Genomic DNA, 25,660 nt, shown 5'->3' on the forward strand with positions numbered 1-25,660 from the left:
TATTATTAGCATTTAATTAGTTTCAATAATATTCAAGTAGAAAATTACATGATAATTGGTTAATTTATGCAGACAAAATAATTTGGCATTCTAGTACTCGAATGATTAGCCCACTCAAGCGTAGACCAATATTATCATTTACTAGTTTATCAACTCGTATTAGCTGCTACTAAGTTCAGTTTTTACAGAATTCATAGCGTATTTTTAGGAACTTCGTGGCATTTTTAAGCCTCTGCGATTTATGTGAAATTGAAACAAAATTCATGTGCATATTTTTGTTGGGTTTTTCGTTTCATTCTCAATGTGTCTCCCCCACATTGTATTCTCTCACCAAACTGGCACAACAATTTTTCCATTTTGGTATTCGCTTGTTTCCATTATTATTTCGTTTTCGTTGCAGTTTGTTTTGCTTTTGTGTTTTGTTAGTTTCGTTATAGACGTTTTCTGTTTTTTGGCCACTTCCGCCCCAAGTTTTAGGCTTTGTTTTGTCTGATGGCACGCTTTTTTTAACTCTGCACTTGGGAGCTAGAATTGGGATGGGAATTGGATTGAGAATGTGAATGTCCCCCTAGTCAAAAAAAGAAAAAAAAGGGGACTGAGTCCATAAAATATGGCATGTGCATCTTTTGCTTTGTTTGCGTTTAATTTGAAGCGTGAAATGTCAAAATGCTACAACCAAATTGAGTAAACAAACTATAAAAGTAGATTATGAGACTTATAAACATAAACTAAACGTCAGATCATTTATTAAAAAAGTGAAACAAAAAAATGTTATGATAGCCAAAGAGTTATTATGAAGTTAAAGCGAGAAAAAATATGTTAAGCGAAGGTTATGCTTTAATCGCTGCTAACTTAATTATCATATGGGCCTTTGAGCCTTTGGACAGTTTAATAGTTTTAAAGTTTTTAGTTCCTTTTTCCAAAATTTTTGAAATATGCGTCAAGTGTTTTTTCGGTGCAGAATCATGAATATTCATGAGACTCAAACACTTGATGAACTCGTAAATTTTCCGACACTGCCTTTTAAATATGCATGAAAATCAAATTTGCCTTTTGCTGCACACAAGTTGATGTTTAAATTTATATATTTGTGTATATACATACATATATTTTTATTTTGTATTGCCGAGCTGTAACTTTCATACACATAAATTTACTTAGGGCGTCCATTTGATGTGTGTTTTATTTTTTATTTTCGTTCTTTTTTTGGTTTTAAACTTAATTGAGGGGCTTCTGCTATTATTGGTGGGAGACAAACTGTTTACATCAGACCTTGGCTGGCTCTATCATCAATCGTGTCAAAATTTTGTAATTTGTAAATATCAAACTCATCGCCCAGACGCATTTGTCTAAGACTAGATATATAGAGAGATGTGTTTGACAAGATTGATGGATAGATAATACGACTGATAAATCTCCATTATGGTGCTACAACACATCCTTTCTCAGTGCCATCCGCCGAGAGTTAATTTGAAGTCAGTGAGACAATGATTTGATTTTGGCCGTGTCATTGTCATGCAAAGCCTGCTCAGCCTTACCGAGGTGATTTGTGGATACGCCCAACCATCACTTAACTAGCAGCCAGCTGCCAAACAAGGGCTTCTTCATTTGTCATGACTCAATGACAAGGTATTCTCGGTAAATGATAACAATATGGCTATTTTCCCGCTAAATCTATTTGTTTTTTGACAAACTTCTCTTAAACTTGAAAACAAAACTGTAAAATGCTTAAATTTTAGCTGTTTTTAGTTTGGAAATCGGCAGCACTGTCGGGTAAAATGTTTAAGAAAAAACTCAAACACGGCTCTGATTGCGAGAGCCTAGAAAAAAATGGTGCAGCCATAAAATAGTCGATTGATTGGCATCAATGATGGCATTTTAACCAAATCACAGACCCATTTACAGCAGATACCTAATGCAGATGGGCTGTCAACTCTGGAACGGGCCTGAAGACAGATAGATGGCAATGCCGGTTATCTTAAAACTAAACCCGAGAAGCCGACGTGTCATCGTTAAACGCGCCACCAAAGTCATAAAACCACAGCTTCAATTGATTGAAGGTGTCTGTTGCCAATTGTTTTTCTTTGTTTGTCACCAAATTTGGTCCACACACATTGATTTGTGGCTTAGAACGTCAAGCTGACCACGTTGATAAATAGATGAAATCAGCTCATTACTCATTAACACACTTTCATTATTTCAATTTGAAAAGTTTTATGTTGCCATTAAATCACAAAATATGGTAAACCAAAAATAAAATTATGTTCAATTTGTATTCTGTTTATACATAAAGCATTAAAACTTTAAAGTTATTATAACAGCTAATTAGATATACGAAAGAAATGAATTGATTTGAATTATTTTTAAATCAGCTGAACATGCAAAGTGCCCGAGGCGAGAATGTGTTGTTACAGGGCGAGGATATGCTATTCAGTCGTCCAATATCGATTTCTTTTAAGTAAGCAAAACAGACAATTTATTTTCCATTCACTGTATTCACTGTATGCTATATACTATGTGTATTCTTAGGCAGCTCAGTGGCATGAGCATAAGAATAGTAAAAGCATTTCAAGTGAAAATAAATAGTATGGAGACAGCGGCAAGAACAACGGGCCAAGAAGAACACGAACATCAAAGGAAGCACACACCCATTTTCAACAGTATAAGCAGAGAAAATCGCTTATGCAGGAGGCACTTTTCTGTGGGGCTCCTGCTGAGATTTTCAACGCTACACCAGTGGTTGGCTGCTGCAAGAATAAGAACCCGAGCACAAGCTGCAGAATGGGCTTGGGCTCTTATCCTCTAGCTCTACAGGCTTCGTCCTTTCGATGTGTGCTGTGTGGGAACGTGATTTCAGCATAATTCCGTATATCAGCGCATAAATGGAGCATGCCAGTGACACACTCAAACTCACACACACACACAGGGAAAAGTCTAGAAACGAGCACTCACACACTCACATCGTCAGAGTCACGGCCACATGCCGCCGGGAGCTGCACTTTTCCAGGCAGCTGCCTGGTCGGTTTCCTCATGCCGTCTCAGTGCTCTCCGAGTTATCGCCAGCGGGGTCAAGTACATTAAAAAGGCATGCCAAATTTGTGGGAAATCCCCTGAACATCATATGTGGGAGGAGTAGAAAAACGTGTGCTTAAACCAACAATAGCAGCAAAGTCGTCATAAATTACCGATAAGTACAACATATATGCATGCATTCATACATATTTACCGAAGGTCACAGTACTCAGCTATTGTTCTATGTAATATGTGTTCTATACCATATACAGCTACTAAATTAAGAAACACCACTTTAAAGGATTATAATAACAAATTTAACTTTTACTATTATTAATAACTTTCCGGAATATTAATTACAAGAAAAATAAATTAAGTGATCAACTGAAAAGTAAAATTGACAAGTAAGTCGAGTGTGCTCGACTGTGAGATACTACCCATTGTGAATAAGAGCAAAACACTCTGGTATTCATTTTAAAATATACCAACGAATATACCACATAATGCTAAAAGTATACCAAACGCTATATTTGATATATTGACATAGCACTGCTTTCGAAATATACCATAGAGTGAACGTTATAGCAGCCAAAGCAACTAATTCCCGAAGTATCGAAGTATTTTCCAATCCAAGGGTAATCCAAATTTTCAGGAATCATAAAGACTACAGTTCTTATTGTGTGTACGTAAAATTGCTCTAGCTACAACATTAATTTTGGTTTCCGATTTTTGTGGATTTGGGGGTCGGAAATATGCATTTTTGACGCAAATTTGCCCTTCTGTGCAAACGTATCAAATAAAATTATAGCTCTATCTCTTATAGTCTTTGAGATCAAGATGTTCATACGCACGCACAGACAGACAGACGTCTCATACATACATTTCCAGGAGGCACAATGTTATAATACCCTTCTACCATATGGGTATCGGGTATAAAAATTGGTTCAACTTTGTATACTTTCGATTAATACTTGAAATTTACCTAATTGTAAGAAATACATAAACAATATCCAAAGTTAAACTCTAGTCAAATATTGTTTACAAACAACCCTCGCTTTATGCCAAAATGACCATCATTCAGTTTTGTAAATCGAAAATCATCGAGTGCCAATTTACAATTTGCAAATCGAGAAGGCATCCGACGCCAATGCGCAATCCTCAATTGAGAATCCGCAGGCAGCAACACATGGTGAGCAGGCGCGCTGTCAAAGCCAGGATTCTGCCTTGACCGCATCAGCACACACACACACACACACACACACTCATGGAAGTTGACCCACACCCACACACACGCATACAGAGATTCAGGCACATCTGTAGGTGGCTAGCAAACATGAAACATGAAATTCGAGCGGTTTAAAATTGAGCCCATTGATTTTTGAGCGGAACACGTTGGTTGTCCTTCTCCCTCTCTCTTTCTCCCTCTTTTTCGGCCAACAGTCTGCGGAGTTTACGCCCCCGTAGTGTGTGAGGAGTCTGGCTGTGTGTGTGTGTATTTGTTTTAAAATATTTCTGGCTTTTCTGCATTTTCATTCATGCCGCAGAGCGTCAAAGGCCGCAGCAATCCATTCACATATCTCGTATCCATTCACAGGATATTGCTGCGGGTGGGTAATTTTTCAAGTACTTGCTGCCATGTTCCAACGCTGTTTGCTTAGCTTCTGTTTCTCGAGTGCCACGGAAAATGGGGAAAAAGGGTCTGAAAATCCTATATGTGTGTTTTATGTGTTTTTCCCAATATTGTATTGGGAGCAGGAATCACAGGGATTAAAATGAGCAACAACATCCGCCAGGACTGTGTTTATTTGCCTTCGCGCTTAGCGCCGTCAAGGGTTTTGATTCCATCAGCAGCCAGCGAAGCAGCGAAGGATGCTCCTCAGCTGCGGCAAAACGCCAACAACATTTTTACAAATTGTTCCACAAATATTTGGCATTCAAAGTTGCCTGCAAAAGGACAAGAGACAAGAGACGACTGACTGCTTCTGACCAACCGACAAAAAATATCCGCTACGCATTTATTGAATTAATGGATTATTTCTGTGTGGAAACATCTGCGTTCTATACACACATTTTTTTGCCTTTGTTTATTGTTTTTATGTTTTCTCTCCACTTCTTTTTTCTTTTTATTATTTATTCAAAACACTTTGGCTCCTGCGATATTTATTTACTTGTTTTTCCACTCCACAACGAAACGAGGTCCATTTACAATCTTTATTGCGGTGTTAGTTGTATTTATAGAGAACATACATATATTTGTTTGCTGCCGCATTTAATTAAATGGAAATTTATAATTTATTTGGTGGAATTTTCAGGAAATGCTCATTACAAAGCGTTTCCAATTGCCTTGTTAAAAAGGGTGTTGCCAAGCAACTTATCAATGGTTGAAAACCAATTTAATCATGGTCAATTTCAAAGCATATTCCCCAAATATTTTAAATTGAACTGAAATACAAATCGATTCTCTCTTAAAGGCCTTAAAAGTTACCCAGTTTTCGCTTTCCATATATACATATAATTGCAGACCCTTTGAGCCAGTTGCTGCAGTAATTGTTGAAACTAAAAATCCAGCCAAATAGTTTGTTGCATGTTCAAATTACATTACAAAGTACGTTTAGCCAAAAAATAAAAAAGCGCCGCAATCACAACTGAAACACAAAGAGAGCTAAAGCATAAAAAACCCTGCCAATTTTCTATTCCAATTGGTCGAAAGAGTGGGGACATCGAGCAGGGGAGAGAAGGGAGCACAGGCAACTACAGTTGTAGGCTTGTTTTTATTTTTATTGGCCACATTCATTCCAATTGCGGCTACTACACACACACACACACACACACACGGCACACAAAGCTGAAGTGGGCGTCTAAACACATGCCACAAATTGGCTAAAGGGAAAAATCGAGGCGCCTGTAAATTTTTTTTTGTTTCGCATTAAAGTGCACTTGTTAACAAGTAATTTGTCGGGGAATGGCAGATATTTGCTTATCGCAGTCATGAAATCAGTTCAGCGAAATAAAAAAGGTTGAATATTTGATTAGATAGCAACGTTAGGTTTGGGTAGTTCGGAGGTTTGTTTGTTTATTTTTTGGGTATCATATTGACCTCGAACCTGGGAAAAAAGGACTCTTTCATACTTTTTGTTTTTACCGGAGTTGGGGAACAATCTCATCTAATTATGAAAATGAGTATGCGTACTTAGTGTATTTTGGGAATGGGAAGCTGAGTGTTCTCAAGATGCACTTATAATTAAGATAATGACAAATTCATTCAATGCCTTGGGAAAGCCACGCTCTTCCCACACACCCAAAGAAGCACTTCATAATCCTCAAAATTGAAATGTAGTGAGCAATAATCTGTATGGCATTGGAACGGGCATATGCCGGGAGTGCTAAAAAATCATATACTCATAAGAGAGGCCAATGAAACTGGAGCTGAGACTGCTTATAACTTTAACACTTAAGCCGCAGTGAAGTCAACTTGAGCACTTGAAAATAATACTACAATATGGTTATGGTTCTTGAAAAGAACAGCAACAGCAACGGCAACAACAACATGTAGAAAGTCTGGGCAAATCCCCAGCGAGACCAAATCAATTTCAATCAAACAAATGCAACCGTCCGAAGAGAGGCTCAGGCATCAAAATCCACTCAAGTGAACCAATAAAAGAAAACATGGAGCAGAAAACAAAAAACAAACGAATACGAGTTCGAATCGAACCCAAACAGGAAAAGTCAAAAAAATTGATGGGGGTTGTGCGGGGTTAAGAGTGAAGCGATGCGCGAGGGACGAAGGGCGAAGCGACTGTAACTGAACATTCCAAGAATGAAATCGAAAATGAAATGAAATTGAAATGAAATGCATGTTACAATATAATTGAGAATAATCAAATTTAAATCACATTTGGCTGACGCTGATCATGATAATCACAATAATCATGATGACGCTGACAATGATGATGATAGCCGGGGAGAGAGCAGAGAACATCAATAACAATACGACAACTGTTTTTAATGGTGCTGTTCAGTCTGACTCTGAGGACGGGGCTAAGGATCGAATGAGTGTCACAGTTTGTCACCAGAAGCATAAATCCAATTACACATGGCACAATTCGGTCTGTTGATGTTCTGAGGGGGAAGAAATCGACACGCGATTTGTATGAAAATTTACAAATCGCCCTTTCCACTTCTATAACATCTGACTCGCATCCACTTTCACATTCACATCCACATCCACATCCACATCCGCATCTGCATCTGCGTCCCTCGGTCATCAGTTGATGTTGCCATCAACGAATTGCTTTGCTATCCAAGCGCAACATTACGAGCACAAAACTCAGAAAGTGCATTTCTATTTTCCAGTCCCTAGTAATTAACGGTGCAATGAGTGTGCGTGTGTGTTTGTGAGTGAATTTCGATGCCAGATGTTTGGCCTGAAAGGTTACGCCTCTGTTTCCAAATACACAAACGAAAAAGCCAACAAACACAGACTGCTGGCAAGTATAATCACAGTAAACGATAATGAACCAACATGACCGACTGCAATTCGAATGAAACCCAAACGGAAAACTCAATGACATTTTCCTGAACTTCATTCGACTTGAAACCGAAGGGATCAAATCATTGTGAGCTCAGCAGTTGTGACCTTTACTTTTACCTATTTATCTGCCATTAATAAACATTTGAAAAAGCTGACCTATAGCTAACTGTAATTATCCATCGATATCCAAAGGCTATCAATTGTTTATTTGTACAAAAAGAGATAGCGATGAAAATAAGAAATGTTTTTATTAAGAATTTGAATTTTGTTTTAATATCATATTATTTTATATACCATATTTGTTTTTTAAAGATTTCATTACTTTAATTTCAATGCAACTTAATTAATAATTATTTATTTTTCTTTAAATATATACAACAGTTTTTAAACCATATTTTTAAATATATTTATTTCCATCTGTATCAGTTTAAATTATTATTAACATTTTAAGTTTGTTTTTTAAAACAAATAGCGACAAAGCAAATTAAATTGTTACACAAAACAAATAGAAATTTAACTGAATATGATATTTATTACTTCACTGTAAAAACAGTATATCAATACATACTTAGTGCGCTACCAATGCGAACTAACTTTTGGGTCGCCTTACAAAACTGAACTCTATCGAAATGTCATTTTCATTACTTTTTAAATTGAATGCGCATTGAAAACAAACTGAATAAAACTCGAACTTTTAACAAAAAATATAGTAACCCCTCAATGCACGACCCACTAAAGTGTTAATGGCTAAATTACTTTTCATTCTTTATATTTTCATTTCCATTTTTTTTGTGGCTCGGGTTCGGGTTTTTGGTTTGGGTTGATTCGTTACCCTGCACAGTTTTCAACATTTCCATTTCCATTTTCGTTTGAAAACATTTTGACTTGTGTTCTTGTGGTTACGCTGTTTATTTTTCAATTGAGGTTTTGACGCAATTCCGTCAATGGCTCCGAATGTTTTATTTATACTGCCGCCACCCTTCGTTGCGTGTGGGTTTTCCGCACGAGACGTTGCAAGAATACAAACGTATGTGTGTGTATTTTAGTGTACATGTGTATGTGGATCGATACAGTGTAGTGTAACCCTATCAGTGGTAAAAAGGATCTAACACTCACCTTCATCAGCAGTCGCCGGGTGCTGCTCCCCCAGGCAGGCAGGAACACCTAACGCCAGAACAAATCCAGCCAGGGAGAGCCACATAAGTGGATGGAAGTCGAACTCCTTCCCCTTCTTGTTATTGTTGCTCTTGTAACTCGTGCACATTGTGGCAATTGCGCGTTTCGTCTTCTTGATGGAGGTGTCAGAGGGGTTGCCTCAGTTTCGAATCGATGAATTTCAACTCTTATTTGGCTGCCTTATTTATTGACAGGCACGCTGGCTGACAGGCAGGACGAGCCCTTGCCGGGTCCTGGATGTGAATTGTTATGGTTGTGTGTGTGTTGATTGTGTGTGAGTTCAAACTTTTCGCTTTGCCGTTGTTAATTTAGCGTTTTTCATAAGTTTTTCATTGCGCCAGACAGCTTTTCCGAGTTACTCGCTAAACTTTTTCGTCTTGATGCGTGTATTGTTCTCATCGTATTGCATCGCGTTTTCTCTCTCTTTCTCCGTTACTTGTGCTATCGCTTTCTATCTCAATGCGTATTGTGGTTTTGCGTCAATTCAATTCGATTTGATTTGCATTTGGTTTTTGCCACTGATGTGCGCCACTGTAAATAGAAATTGGAAAACAAAACATTTTCACGAATTAGTTTTCATTTATGCATAGCAACAACAACTACAACAATAGCAACGAGCAAGTATTTCGATATTGAATTGCAAATGAAATGAATCAAAGAATGCATATAAAATTAATAGCCGAATGATGTTGCATTGAACGCAACACATTTTTGCTCTTTCTATTTGCAAAATTATTAAACATTCGCAATGTAATTTGGCATAGCTGTCAAAATTTGATATGATTGCAGTTTTGTAGGAATGCGTGTACGAACAGTTATTGATTCAAAACTCAACGATGCAAGTGTATTTAATATCTAACATATTGTTATCAATGCAGATAACTGACTTGCCCACAATAAGACAATCTGTAAGGTTTTTATTAATGTTTTAGAAATTTAAGTTATTTATAAAAACTAATTTTTAGTTCAAGAATTTAATCACATCGTAGAGGGTAAGAACAAGACTTGTTCTCAACTGTGATATGCCCGTTACACATTATCAATAAAGACAAAACATTGCAGTGTTATTCGTAAAAAATACAAAATTGATATATAGAAAAATACTAAAATACTCCGAATGCGGTATTTGGTATATTGATATAGACCCGACAGCAGCAACGTTATTTTTAAATACCTTCTACAATTCTTATCTGATCGCAACCAAACTTTTAAAAATCTAAAACAAACTTAATAGATTGGAATTTATATACTTTATAAGGTCGGAAATGAAACCTTTTGTCTATTTCATACATTTCTTGTAGGCACAAAGTTATAATATATTGCTCCTGGGTAGCGGGTAGTCACATTCACATTACTTAGCTGAATGTTTAATATTGAAAATTTTTGCTGACCTCGAATTTTGTGTTATATCTAATTCACATTAAAGTGAAACACAATCAGGACCGGTTAAAGAGTTAAACCAGCACAAAAATACCTTTTGGCAGCAAAAATAACAACCAGAGCTCTGGCTCTGGCAGCAAACAAGAAAAAGGAAAAGCTGCTGGAAAAATGACTCATTTGGAATGCATGGCCCCTACCGAACTAATGTAATCATTTTGATGGCAACTATTTAAATATTAAAAATGCCTGGAAGCGCACACAGTGCACAGTCGACAGGCACAGCATGGGAGCAATATTTTTGATAGATTACAGTCCCGCAAGTCCCGCTCGGAGCTGCCAAATGACCAGGTTTGCTGGTCAATGCCGGGGGCCAGAGTAAATAATAAATAAATAAATATTTATTTTAATATTAAACAACAAGAATGTGCTTGGCATCGAAGGGATATGACAACTAGGGGAGAGACCGGACTGGACTGGAGAATTTTGTCAACCTTTCAACATGACAATACAAATTGACCTCAATTTTTTGTTTTTTTGATAACAAATACTCAGGATTTCTGGTGGAGTCTTGCCTGAAAATGGGGACAAGTGTAACCGAATATGAATGCACAGAGTAAACACACTGAGTTTCGAAGGGGGCGTGGCTGTCGCTGTCATTCACACACACAACACAACACAGTTGGTGGTGGTTGGAGTCTTTTATCGTGGCCAGGTGAAATATTGCTTAATATGAAGTAAATACAAAGATTTAAGTAGCAATCAGGCTCCCAACGAGCTGCTCCTCCTGCTCCCCCTTGGGCAAACTTTCCCCTCGACATGCTCTAGTTTATTTCTTCTATTCTGCTTGAAGCAATCTCGTAAGATTTTTTGCAGCTACGAAACTTAGCAGTATTACCTCTAACTCAAATACAAATACAAATACAACACACTCCCACACATTACCATTGACACTTTAACAGGCGCTGAGAATAACCATAAGGGCGTCTGTGAGCGCAGGACCGTTTCAACCAAAATGCGGGTGGAAAAAACTAATTTAATTCTAATAATATTTATAAATATTATTTATTTGGGTAATTCTCTGATGGATAGTCGTGCGACAGTCTACATGAATGATCCTGGATTTTTTTTTTTTTTTTTGTGTTTTAAGATAATTGTAAAAATGAGCAAATTCGCACGCAAACCAAAAAATGAACGAATTTACATATTTTATCGTAAAACACAGCACAAGTTCCCAAAACCAATCTTAGCTCTAAATATAGTGCTAATACAAAGTTTTAAGAATAACTTTCACTTATTTTTAAAATTGTTTTAGGTTATGTTTTTTCCACTTTAAGACTGCCGGCCGGACGTGGCAAATTCCGTCAGAAAAATACCCATATATATGCACATGTATACATATAATATCGAATCGAAGGTCCCAGCAGCCAGTACTCTCTTTTCTCTATAATTAAATGCAGTATTAAATTCTAGTTTTAATATAATAATTAAATATATAATATGTAAATATTATATAAAAACTAAATATTTTTTTTTATTATTTGTATCTTAAGCAATATTTCATCTTTTTTGGCTGAGAATAACAACTCTTTCATGTAATCTCGTTTTGTTTATTTTCTTTTTGTGGATTTTACTATTCTTTGTAAATACTGGATTAGATTCATATTGTGTAAATACCCCAAAATTTAATATGCAATGAATAACACTGATTTGCTATTTTATTAAATAGTTACAGATAATTGAATGTATATACATATGTATGAATAAGAAAACACATTCGACGTTGTTGGGCCGCTTTCACACCTCAATCCACCCCTGCACAACTTTAGCTCATTCTTAGTCTAAGCTGAGTTACAATTCTTGTATCAGAAAGAGTCAGTGCAGAACCAAGAAGAGAAAAGCAACTGCCGAGTGGCAACTGGAGCTGGCAACTGGCTACAATGCATGAGTTGCCATTCATAATATTAGCGCGTCGAGGCGATGACGACGCTGGCTGCCAAACGAGGACGAACGAGACAGAGTGAAACACAAACAAAGGCTCGAGCCATTTGCAAGGACGTTGTTGTGGGCTCGACGCGACTCGACTCGGCTTGGCTTGGCTCGAATTGGTAAATAGAGGCAGGAAAGAGTGCCACAAACTACACGTGTACGCAAAGCAATCAACAAGCAGGATACGAGTCGAATGAGTAACATAAATAATAAAAACGAGAGTCGCTACCATAGCCATCTCCATCTCCATCACCGTCACCTTCCACCTATCACCTACATTCTACGACATGCCACCTGGCAGCCCCTCAATCCACACACAAGACTCGCATGAATGATGTCTGAATGGTAAATGTGAGAGTTGGCAGAGAGACGCAAGGATAACTGGCGGGGAGGACACGCCAACTGCCAGGACGTTTGCTTATTTATGCTGTGCCTATTGGCGCCACTTGAGACCCAAGACCTCCGAGTTGCCAGCAGAAATTGGGCGAAGACGACGCCTCCAACCTCCCCATTTGAATCCTAGCGCAAATAGAAAATATTTATGTATTATGCAAAGCGAAATGCGTAGTATACTTGCACATGGATTGCGAATAGAGATGGAGATGAAGACATTGCCAAATAATGGAAACCTGTTGGCTGAAAATCTAATTTTCATGCACGAACCGGAGAGCTCCCTAAGATTCCCAGTACGAGAGCCTAGTACGTGTAAATATACTCAAATTTACCGGGCTCGAGATACGGGTCGGAGTGGGAGTGGAAGTCGATGTTTTGGTGCTGCCCACGCATCAGGCCAAAACCAGCGACATAACTCAGTGACAGGGAGGTGGAAAAGAAGGAGGAGGAAGGGGAGTAGGAGCAAACGGAGCGTCGAAGCAGCACATGGGTATTTAATTTGGGTTTATGCCTCCGTTGCCTCTGCCAGAATTATGTGAGACTGGTAAGTGCAGATGTTAAATGTACGAGAACAATTGCTGCCTTTACTCCGGCCCACGGATAGATGGCCAATTGTTTATGAGTCCTTCTCTCTGGTATGTGAAGAAACTAGGCAGCACTGACTTGCCATGGCCAAAGTGATTGGAATTGAAAATCCCCAAGGACCAGTCGACCTTTGAAATACTTATTCCGTAGTATGGAAGAAATTTATATTTAACTTGCTTTAAGTCTGCCTTTAAGTTTTGCCCAAACAATCTCGAATTCGGGATTCAAAACACTCACGTGCATTCTCACCAAGCCAATTTGCATAAGTGATTCGGCTGCTGCTGTTGCTGTTGTTCCCTCAGAGTTGAGTGATGTTTGTTGACTTGGCGGGTTCCAAGTCGCTTCACATGATCTCTATGTGTGGGCCCCAGCTTGAGGTAAACGGCGTCAAAAGAGGATAACGTGATGCCAAACAAATTTATGAACAGAACCTGCACATGCAAAAGCAAATTACAAGACTTCAGGTATTCTATTCACTGCAGGACAACTACTCCAATATAGGAGGATAGACCACGTCACTCTGACAACGGGTAGTTGTTATTTGACTTGCTTGGATGAGGATGTGGGAAGAGATAGTTGAATGGGTGGGTGGGTGCGAATCCAACACTCCTGTTGTAGTAAGTGAAATTAATTAAAAAGGACGCATAGCGTTAGTCAAGGATTGTTAGCAGTCTGTGGCAGACAGCAGGACACCATGGCACAGCGCAGACTTGCAAGCATACAATGAATGAGCAAAAAGATGTCAACACTTTGTTCAAGATGATGACGTTGTCCTCGTCCTCATCCTCATCCTCGTCCTTGTTGCTGCTGTTGGTGTTAGTGTTGTTGCTGCTGTTCTTGTGCTGTCCATTGTTGGCTGTCATTGTTTCATATTGCTCTTCTCATCGTCAGCGGCGACGACATCGTCCTTCTGCCGCTGTTTATGAAGTGCCAGGATATCTGCACGTCGCCTCAGAACGGGGCGCATTGTTAATAATAGAATCTTACTTCTATTTTTGCTCGTTTCGCGTTACAAACTCGGAGCAACAACAGCAACATCAGCAACGACAACAACAATAAGCACTTATTCTTTATTTTGTTTCCACTTGAGTCTGCAGGGAATTTCCTTTGAAAGAGGTTACTTTGCTCTTTCAGTTTCATCTACAGCTACAGCTACAGCTTCTGTTTCAGTTTCAGTTTCAGCGTCTTTTCATTTCATTTCACGTAACTTCTGTTTTGCCACTTGAAGTATTTTCTTTCCAGCCTTTTATACTATATGAATATTCCTTGTTTCTTCATTCTTCATTCTGGTTTTTATTTTATTTTTTCGTTGTCTTGAGTAATGGGTTCAAGTGTTTAGCGGATCGTTTTGGTCGGGAGGGAGACGACTTTGGCATTTAAATAATTGAATTTAATATTTAATGCCACGCTTTTGTATGACGTAAGCATTTGTCAAGTTCTTATTTCTTTCCGTATTCTTTCCCCTTTTTTGTTTTTAAATAAAAACGCATATATATTTTAGTCTCAAGTAAAGTTCAAATTCCATGAACGTTGTCATGCTCTCTCCATTTTCTTTGCACCACATCAAATCAAGTTTAAATTCTGTGGTTGAGATAATTAATTAAATTTGTGCGTTGTTCCAGGATCTGTGCTCTGGTGTCTTCTGCTTCCTGGCTAAGCAAACATTTTGCGTAATGAATTTCTGACAAAAGTGAAAAAACGTTCGAAACTTTTCTTGCAACTTTGAAGCCACTTGAATAAGATACACAAATACCTCGAATGAAAGCCACACACAGACAAATCCAAAAGAGAAGAATTTCAAATATGGGTTTTAAATCGCTTTAAACGATTTCCTGGCAATGACAAGAGACCCTCTCGTTGTATTCTGTGCTGTGGTCAACCGCAAAAATTTGTTGCACACAAAATGCACAAAAACTTTAAAAGTGTATAAACAAAAATTTGCGTTTCACATGTTGCGTTTGTGTATATTGCAAAATGAAAAGCAAATAAATTCAAATTGCATGAAATTTTCCGGTGCGAAAATATTTGTGATGGAAAATGCAAATGCAAAAACAAAACAATTCGCAGAAGCATTTCAACTGTTGTTCCAATGAAAACATTTACCTATAAATTTATATGTATTATTATTTCAGTAGATATTTTTTTTAATTAATAGTAAAAAGCCAACGCGGCATTTCCGCGTGTGTTCCAAGTGCCCTTAGGGGGTATCCTTTCAGGACATATTGACAGAGAACTATTAACGATTCGATTGATTGACTCAGTAATACTGTGCAAGGAATACTTCTCTATAAACAGAAGTCTATAAATATATTCGAATTAAGTTTATAGCTCTTTCCAGCTGTGTCTACCCTCAAGCCCTTGTTGTGCAGGGTATATTGAATAACAATGGCTGAAAATCATAAAAAATGCATTTATATATATAAATAGGTATTACGGATATTGTTTATATAAATGGTATCGAACCCATGCCAACTGTGCTCCAAAATTGTGTAGCACGTTTCACTTGTATCTCTTCCCCCTCCTCCGCTGCTCCCCCGTCTCGCTGTCCGTTTGTCATTTTGTTTACAAAACGGAAAAACGTGATTTTTGTTGTAGCAAGTGAAGGAAAAAAAAAAAGAGCAACCGCTGCTGCTGCCACTGCTGGAAAACTCATGGGGATTTTCAGTGGAAAATGCCGAGTAACGAGGCAAAGGTGCGTCAAGCAAGCCACACACAAACCCATCCCAAATGTGAACTGTGTGGATCCTTTGCGTATTTCAAATGGATTACAAAATGCTGGGAAAATTATTTTCAAATGTGCCGCCAGAGAGTTGTTTGCAGCAGCTAACAAAAGGAAGTGGAGAGGAAAGACGGAAGCGGGGATCAGACGGTGGTTAAAACATGTTTTATTGGCCCGCTCCCGTGTTCTCCAAAATATATGTATGCACCATATATTCTAGGTTGCGGATGAATAGAAGGAATGTAACCTGCTTTAAACGAGAAGCGACAACTGAAGCTGGGAGGTGGCCAAAGGACTTTTGTTTGGTTGTGTTAAAATTCGCGGTTTTCATGGCCTACGCACGTGCCGCAACCAAGTTACGATGGTGGGTGAGAGTGTGTGTGTGTATGTGTGCGTGTGTGTGGTGTATTAATTGACGGTTTATGTAGGAATACAATTACCAACGTGTATTTTGGGAACAGGATCTGCCACTACGAGTGGCAAGTGGGCGTCTTGCCAGACGACTGTCAACTTAATTGGCTGTCGTGTGAAATTAATTGGATTCTTTTAGAACTTTATCTTTTTTGTTTTAATTACCGCGTGTGAGCAAACATTGACGACAGTTTAGAATCACTGGCAGAGGAGCATTTTTCTTTGCTTTTGTTTTCGTTTTGTTTGTCCTGCACACAAAAAATATCATTGACAATCATTGGGCTTTGTCCAAGCGAACATTTAGTTAAGCTATCGATTTTATTTAAGTAAATGGACATGGGCAGCAACACGTGAACCGTATCTAGGGACCATTAACTGAAATTCCCCTTGCACCGGCCCCACGGTAATGTACTTTGAATTATGATGCGTATGCCATGTAACAACCACCACCACAAGAACAACAACGACAACGATAATAACAACAACAAAAATATAACACAACGCAGCGTAACAACAACCACCGTAATACCTGTAAATAACACACACACACATAAACAACCACAGACCACTTTGGGCGCAGCGCAGTCATCGTCGGCACTTTGGACATTACGGAAAAGTTCCCTAACTTAACTTACACTCCACACACACACACACAACCCTAAAGCTGACGCCAGCCAAGGCCCCGGACTCTCACTAATGGAGATTAACTTTAACCCACATCGGCGACAACAAGTAGAAATGACTCGTAACTCGTAGACAGACAACTGATATAACTTTGTATTAGGATACCCTGTAGTGAGATTCTAACAAGATTGCAGCAACTATTAAGGATAGCTTGTGCACCCATACCTCGCTTAACGACTACAACTGGGAACGAACATATTGGCACTTAAGCGAGAAAATGCCAAGTGCAGAATTTGTCTGTCCTCTGTGCTTCTTCATGTTTTTCCATATTTTGTAGGTGACTGTTAAGTGAGAAAATGTGCTGCTAATTGAATTTTGTATTGTATTAAACGATGAGTGGTGATATTTCACTTAAATGGAAAAGAAATATATATATTAAAATATTATTATTATTATTATTGTATTTAATTATGTATATTTAATTTTGTCTGCGACTGTTAACAAAGAAAAGATGCTACTAACTGAATTCATGTAGTAAATGCAGAGTGATGATAAATTTCTTAAATAAGAATAAACTAATATATTTTCCATGTTGGGCTGTTAAATACGAAAAACTGCCGCTAAATTAATTCTTAAATCTCCCTAAATTCAGAGGAAGATACCTTAATTGGGAATCACTATATATTTCTATGTTTTTTTTAATGCTTCTATTTTTATCTGTTTTTGTACTTTGTAATTTTCGTACTAAATGCAGAATGAGGATAAATATGTATCCTCCATGTATGAAGAATAAGCAAGAAAATATGTTTTTAAGTGAATACTGCTGCAGAGAGACCATTAAATTAAAATTTCTTTAACACTTAGAAACTAATTTTATTGGTGTTTGTCGAAGTAAGCTATGGTAATAAGTCCATCATATCTAATGGAGCAATAGCAAGGGGTATTTGCTCATGTGCTCAGCTTATATTGCGTTTTTGTGTCTCCGACTACAAGGCTTACTTTGACATATGCACAGAAAAACACGTAACAACACGCAAGCCAAAGAGGCTGCCGGGTAGCTTAGGCAGGAGCTCGAGATGAAGGAGAAAGATTGTATGAAGCGGCAGCGGGGAGGGGAAGCAGTCGGAGTGGGAGCCACAGGCGGTGGGTCACGCACATCGCGCAAATTTTTCATCGTTAACAGCCATAAAGAAGGCAGAACGACGTAGATGGCAACTTGGTTAGCCAAGAAGAGGGCAGTGAAGTAGACTGCTGAAAGAGTGGCGATAGAAGGATAAGCCAGGGGAGATAGAGAGGAGGGAGCTACAGACCACAGCTAATGCAAAAACAAACACAGCGACCAAACAAATTTGCACAATGCACATAGAAGGCGAAGAGGCTAAGCGATATAGAAAGGATTGTGGCGATTGTCGAGGGGAGAAGCCTGAAGAGAAGTGTTGTAAGATGACCCATCAAACAAGGCCAGGGGCAGTTGCAGGGACAGCGGATGCTAATAACAAAACAAGCGACACTAACAACAGCAACAAAGAGTTGCAACACCACATGTTTGCTGTTCTTATTTCCATTATTACTCGCACCGCCTCCCCACTGCTAAAACCACTCCTCGCTTCCCTTTGTCGGCAGCTGCTTTGGGGCTTTTGGCTTTGGGGCGGTTGTCGTTTTTACACTTTGCCATCGAAAGTACGGAGCGCCAATTATTAAAGGCGGAGCACTGGCAGCAACGGCAAAATAAATTTACAATTAATTTGTTGCCACAGTGGAGCAAACAATGTTGAGTAATTAACTTAGTTGCACATCTGACACTTACAATTTATATAAACAGTTGCAACCACTGAGTTGGTAGTACTATAAAGTACACGATTTAACACAATTGAAACAAACTATAATAATCCACATTAAGAACAATCAAAAAATATTTAAATGCAATTATTCCACATTAAAAAGAATAAAATAAAATGTATGTACAACTGAAAACATTTTAAATAAATATCATTAAACAATGAATGATGCAAATTTAATAACGGTTCAAATAAATATTGTAATATTTTAAAAGCTTTAAAAATTATGTAGTTTTTACTAAATTTGAAATAAATATATAAATAATGAAATTTTTGTACTTTACAGATGTTTCACTCAGTAGTCTTTAATTTTTATCCACTACACAACACTTAAAGATAGTTATCGTTGCGCATGACTCAACACTTGAATTAAGTAATTATTACAAACTATGTAATATTAAAAATAAGGAAGTAAATAGAGAACCAATAATAAAGTGTCACTTGTATGCGATCAATGCATAATTTGTAAAAATTCAAATAAAAAGAAGAAATAAATAAATAAGTTTGTAATGTTTGATATTTCATTCAAAGTGGAAGTCCATTACATTATTCTCCTGCAATGAATATATTATGCATGATAATAAACCCACTGTGCATGAGATGTTGCGTCATAGCATTCAACAGTGGCTTGTCTTGTTCCACATTCTATAATATTGGTTGTGCACACCCACACCCACACACGCACACGCACACATACACACATGTGGCGCCATCGTCATCTGCATGCCACCTACTAAGAATCCCTCATCGCCATACTCCTGTTTCTTTTGCAATCCCTTTGGGTGGCGCCTAACCAGGGAAAGGGAAGGGGAAAGGGGACTAGGCGTGAATTATGACCTATTGAAACCTCAAACAAGTCTCACCACAACAAACAGAGCTGCACATAGTAGACGTCCATTACAACACCTACGCTCCTCAAACTCATGCCACCTCGCCACATGGTTGTGCAACATACGAGCAGATTACACTCCTTTCCTTATTTCTTTCTCCTCGGTCGGTCGGTCGGACGGTTCTCGGTTTCTTTTTTCGTATGCGTTTTATTTTTATTTATTTTTGTACTCTTCTATGGGTCTCGGGACGCCGTTCTTTCAGCAATTTTTACTTTATGACTTTATTTTGTCCTCGTTTTATGCATTTTTTATGCTCCATGTCGCGGTTTTCTCACTTTGTTGGCCGACAAATCCACTGCTCCCAATCCCGCTCCCAGTTCCAGTTCCAATCCCAATCCCTTTGCCTTTTCAACGAAAACGAAGTAAATGTATTACCACCCGCCTTGTGTCTGCTGTTGCGCTTAGTTTTAATACTGTTCTTCTTGCTGCTGTCGACAGGAGTTTTATTATTTATGCATTATTTAGTCGAAACGACAATTATAGGTTGTTAGGAAGTTTTATGAACCCAGGATAATGTGAGACATGTGTGAGATATCAGTTGAGCCAAGGCTCCCTAAGGATGAACGCCCACATTAACAGGGGCGCGGCCCTGTAACCCCTTTTTGCCAGCTGACAACTTGCACCCTCAAGTTTCTGATATCTATATTTATGCATTACCAGTGGAGTCGCCTCAATTAAGTGACAATTCATAAAGGGAATGAGTACATTTCATATTTACAGCTAGGGACCACGTCAGAGACCCGAACTAATGAACTACGTATTTTAATATTCGGTTTTAATTGTACATTTCATTTCACGTAATATATATAAATATGTTATATACCTGACCTGACTTTAGCTTTTTGTGTGGATGGGACGATGACCAAGAGCACACAAAACGAATGCATCAGTTAGATATCAATCTAAGTAATTACGAAATATACTAGTATGTGAGGCCCTAATAAAGTGGTTAAGGTTGGCGGAGTTAGCACAAGTGCTTATCTTAAATCATGCCTGCTGGATTTAATCTAAGCAATTTGAAATGAAATTAACTTTATGACTCCTGCTATAAAACTATTTTCATTTGCACATTGAAATGAAACTCTGACTTCAAGTGTGATTATTATCACAAAGCAAACGTTAGAAAGCGTAAAGAAGCCAAAAAAAAAAAAAAAAAAAACAACAGCAGGATATATGCAACAAAATAATTATGAAATAAACATAAAGTTGGTTAAATTTAATGCAATTTGCCTTACGAAAATGAAATTAATTTTCCAGATCCCAAGAACAACGGCAGAGGAGAGGAAAATTTATTGGAAAAAGGAGCAAAAAGAGAATATGAAATGAAACGAAATGGGGGAAACATGCGCCACACTGTGCATTAAAAGGAGAACTGAATTATGTACAATAATAAAAAGTTATGACTGTAAAATTTTTAATTGCACATTTGGGAGTTTTTCTTTTGTTTTTTGCTCTCTCTCTGCTCTCTCTCTCTCTCGTTCTTTTGTTTATTTAATTTTAAATTCGTGTGCACGCTGTGAATGTCATTTTTCTTTTCTGTTTTAGTCTTGTTTTGCTTTGTTTTTGTTTTTGCTTTTGTATTTTTTTATTAGCCACATTTTCTGGGCGACAGTGAAACAACTTCATCGACATTTTCCATTCAAAATTTGTCGCAACACAATGACAAAGTTTATTTTGGTTTTTGCGGTGCTCGAAGTGAAGCAAAAGTTAAACACTCGAGCAACAACAACAACAACAACAACGACGTCCAACAGCTGTTTTTAACAACACTCCTGTTGTTGTTGTTGTTTATGCGTTGTTGCTTTTGTTTTGACTGGGCAAACATCGTCAGGCGCTTTCTTTGTTTATGCGAAAAATGAGCGATTAATGGCCGTTAGGCAAATGCTTTCCACTGGCTTTTCCTCAATTTGTTTATGTGTGTGCGTGAGCGTGTGTGCGTGTGCGTTTACTCTTGTTTTTACTTCTGCTCGAATAAGGAAATGGAATTTATTAGCAGATATTTTGAGGGCTTTTTCCTGCCATTGAAGCGTCCTAAGTAAAACGATGAATTCGGGTTAAATTCACCACACCAGATGCCATAAATCATGTTGAATATTATCTAAAATCAACTAGGCAAGCATTCTTGACTGAAGGCGAGGCAATTGTTATTAAATTTAATTATGCCGGACAAACAGAATAATAATTTCAATGATTTGTAGCTTCATTTTTGCATTCCTTTGCACATAACATTAAATTATGGATAATCAGATTAAATAAAATGGTTCTTTCACTGGCTTAACCAAGAACATCTTAAAAATTAAGTACTTAACTAACTAACTCAAACTAAGAATTTTAATCTACAAAATGTCAAAATAAGACCTTAAATACTAGATTTAGGCTACAAAATTCTCAAATCTATCGAAATTTCTAATTAGTTTATATATCTCAATTATTTATGGCTTCAAATGTATTTATAGCTTCATAAATATTTATGAATACCTTTTTTTTAGTCTTATGAATAAGAGTCCGAAGAGTAAAATCTTGATTTTATAACATTTTGTTCTTCAGTGTATCATCTATTTTCCTTATTAGTATCACTTGGAACAAAAAAAAATCATTTCAAGCGAAGAACATTTCAACTCAAATACATTTTTGTACACAAGTTTTTTAAGTTGAATTTAATGTATATGATGTGTCTGTTCATTTGAACTTTTGCCTAATTTGCTTCGCTTGTCTCTCAAGAATTTTTTTTGTATTTTAATCTCAACAAATAAATTTGCAAATTAATTAAAGCAACATACAAAAAAGCGGCGACAAAAAGGACAAGCAACAGCTCGCTGAGCTCTGGGGTCAGCAGTCAGAAATCTGTGTGCATAAAAAAGCGCTGCCAACAAAAACAAAAAAAAAAAAAAAAAAAAAAAACACATACAAAACGAAAACAAAATTAAAGCACTAAAACAACAGCAACAACAACAACACAACGAGTACAAGTCAAATGTCACTGAGTAGTTGAAAAGGCAATTTTCACAAACGTCTGTCGCGGGCACAACACGAAAAAGGAGCCGCTAGCCAAGCGCAGGAAGAGAACAGGACCAATGCAGACCAGAGCCAGTAAATGAAGGGACACCGCAACAATAGCAACAACAACAACAATGCCACCACCAACAACAATAACAACAGCAACGAGTAACAACCACAGCAAGGACAACGACAAAGCGTCAGAGCGCCAAACGCCGGCGGCAAATGTAAAAAAGTCAAAAACTCTAAGGGAATGAGAGCGGAGGATTGCGAATGAAGATTGGAGACGGGGCTGACTGGAGGCATGGAGGCATTGCGGCATGGAAAAGCGCGCCACGGAAAAGCGCGTAGAACGCACAGAAATAATAATAATAAAAGTAGGCAGTGGGTGGCAGCTGCGGGGCAGGTGGCAGTCAGCAGTTGGATGGTTGGTGGCAGACCCCGCCTCGCCACGCCTCGCCTCGTTTCGACGATTTCAGTGAGCACAGTAAATTATAAATTAACGCTGCAGGCGACGCGAGGTCAACGTGGACTTCGCAACGACCCAACATGCCCCATGCCTCATGCCCCAAGCCCGACGCCTTCTCCATTCTCCATTGCCACAAATCCCTCTACAATGTTCTCTAACCCAACGTTGTGGTTCTTTTTTTGGCTTTTGTGTGTTTGGTTCTTAGCACACACACACACACACACACACACACACACACACACACACACGAATGTATGTATTACTGTTTTTGTGTGTGTGTGTTATGTCCTTTTCACGTGCGAACGAAAAACGCGGCACGCGTCAAACTGACCGCAACACAAAAAGCGAACAACGAGTGAGAGTCAAAAGCCGGTGGACTGAGCCAAGTGGCTCGTTCAACAATTGGTGGCAAAGAGCCAAAGCGTGGCACAAACTGAATGGCGCGGAGAGGGAGACGACTCTGGAATTAATTTGAGACGTAGCGAGCTGGAGTGGAAAACTGAAATTGAAAATAAGATGCGAACTAAGCAGACTCTTAACATTGCCCCACTATGAAAATAAACTTGTTTATCTACGATTTATTAACAAGTTTAATGTTGATGAGATCCTTAGTTAGTTATCGAAGAAGGATGGGGTTCACTTAGTTGCTAATAGAAATTTTACAAAAATGATTAAGACAACTGTGAAGCGATTGCCAAAGTTTCTAAGTATCTCATTATTATTAAAATAAGCAACAATGTACTACAAAAATTTTAAGGAATCCTTTTGAAATCTCTACTTCCGAATCATTAAACTTTTTCAAATAATACCCAGATTTATACTTTAAAATATAAGTTTACAAATTAAAGCTAAATTTCGACTATATGATATTTTGTTAGATCTCCAAAATATTCCAATATCTTACAACGATTTTCTACTTCGATGACTAGAATTATCCATTTAAATCTTTATTCAAAAATCACATAACATCATAAAGTTACAAATTGCACTTCGTAAGATGCTTTGGTCGCAAGTTTTAAAATAACTTTCAAACTTTTATCAACTGCTAAAGTTTGTTAGAGTTTTAATTAATGCCCCATAAAATTTGCTGAGAAAAATTACTCTTCCAGAAATTAGACAATTTAGCTGCAAGTATTCAATAGAAAATACAAAGAAGAAATCGTTTAGAGTTCATTGTACCTTCTGAACTACTGAATTTGAACGGCATTTATGAAACGCATATTTACGCACAGTTTCCCCAACTACAATGCAAGAAATCAACATTATTCGATGCAGAGTTGCACTTGTCGGGGCAGTTCAGGGCATGGGGCATGTGGAATGGTTGCAAGCTGACTTGAAATACGCATGATGAATATGCGGGAAACATGCACTCTGCGACGGGGCGGATCTGGCACAAAATACAGGTCAGTCCCCACCCACCCAAAACACTCACGCACACTCACATACACTCAGGCACACTCGTTCACACTCACTCCCCGTTTTTGGGGGTCGCTTTCGACACGCGTGCACAATTAAAAATTTCATTGACTCGAAACATGGACACGGACGGACATCCGACTGCGGATTGTGCACAGTGCAAAGCGTGGAGTGTTGAGCGAGGAGGCGGAGGCGGTGGCGGAGGGGAGGCATAAATTAATGCTTAATTAGTATTGTCCAACTTGATGGGCATTCATAATTTTAATTTATTTTCAACATATGCAAATTACTTTGTTATTTAATCCTTGTCGTAATCCGCTGGCCAAGGAACCGTATCCCTTATCCCTGTATCCTGTATCCTTCCTCTCCTCACTATGTTGAGTCCCACTCACCAACCGAGTGAGCTAATTAAATATTTGGATATTTGGATTTGTACACTTTTGCACTGGTCACACTGGCACATACACACAACAACAACACACAGATGCAATCACAACTCTTTTATGTGCGTGAGCTGCAGCATCCATAATCTGCATTCGCTCGCCGCAGCTTTATTGTGCTTCCGCTGTTTGCATAGTTCCCATCAAATTTTTCTCTTTAAATTCCTTTAATTTTTGGTACACTTTTTTCCCAATGTTATTTTCAAGAGACTGCGGATACCCGTCAAAATCACAATTCGAGAAGACTCGGCTCGAAAAAAAAGCGATCGAACGACAAGGAGCCGACCCACAGACGCTGGATGTGTTTTTGGAAGGAGAAGCACGCGTTATTCCCGACTGGTCAACTGGATGCCGCTATGGATCTTTTAATAGCTTTCTGGGCATACGACGATAATACGACTACAACGACGACGACGAACGTACTACGAGCGAACGAACGCGAATCGGTTTTTGTGTGAAATTGAACGTCAGCCGCTACGACTACCACAACGCTTGAAACTCTCGGCAACACTGAGCTCGAGCATTACAAAACGAACGCAAACGAATGTTAACTAACAGCCCTATGTTGAGAGCATTGTGGATTGTGGGTTGCTCGCATGCGCTGTTCACCGTTTACATTGTGAGAGTCGCTGTCGCTGTTACAAATGCATTCTGTTAATGGCCGAGCACGCAAGTTAGTGGTAATTCAGCTGAAGAACTAAACCTTAGCTTTACTATCCTAAGAGCTATAATATATTATAACTATTTATATATACACTATTATTTTATTCTTCAATAAAACTCAAGGCAACCG

At 38.2% G+C, this 25,660-nt stretch overlaps 1 protein-coding gene and 1 long non-coding RNA gene across 4 annotated transcripts in view; both read right to left on the reverse strand.

The window, feature by feature from the left end:
• LOC117567710 (uncharacterized) overlaps positions 1 to 25,364 on the reverse strand; it is a 49,015-nt gene extending 23,651 nt beyond the window's left edge. Inside the window, exons 1-2 of the mRNA XM_034247867.2 lie at positions 24,718 to 25,364; positions 8,660 to 9,250 (exon numbers count right to left, since the gene is read on the reverse strand). Coding sequence (XP_034103758.1) covers positions 8,660 to 8,807 — 148 coding nt within the window. The 5' untranslated portion in view covers positions 8,808 to 9,250; positions 24,718 to 25,364. The remainder of the gene's footprint in view (positions 1 to 8,659; positions 9,251 to 24,717) is intronic.
• LOC127565502 (uncharacterized) lies at positions 170 to 3,353 on the reverse strand. 3 transcript variants are annotated; one of them, XR_007954805.1, is made up of 3 exons: positions 3,186 to 3,353; positions 2,961 to 3,110; positions 170 to 568 (listed from the first exon to the last, which is right to left on the reverse strand). It is a non-coding gene; the product is annotated as an uncharacterized LOC127565502 (long non-coding RNA). The 3 variants fall into 3 exon arrangements; XR_007954806.1 differs by lacking the exon at positions 170 to 568 and adding an exon at positions 2,357 to 2,835 and having other exon boundaries at positions 2,953 to 3,110; XR_007954804.1 differs by lacking the exon at positions 170 to 568 and adding an exon at positions 2,359 to 2,835 and having other exon boundaries at positions 2,915 to 3,110.
• Positions 25,365 to 25,660: the final 296 nt, after the last annotated feature.

The sequence above is a fragment of the Drosophila albomicans genome, chromosome 3 (genome assembly GCF_009650485.2).
Source record: "Drosophila albomicans strain 15112-1751.03 chromosome 3, ASM965048v2, whole genome shotgun sequence".
In the NCBI taxonomy this organism is placed as follows: Eukaryota; Metazoa; Arthropoda; class Insecta; order Diptera; family Drosophilidae; genus Drosophila; species Drosophila albomicans.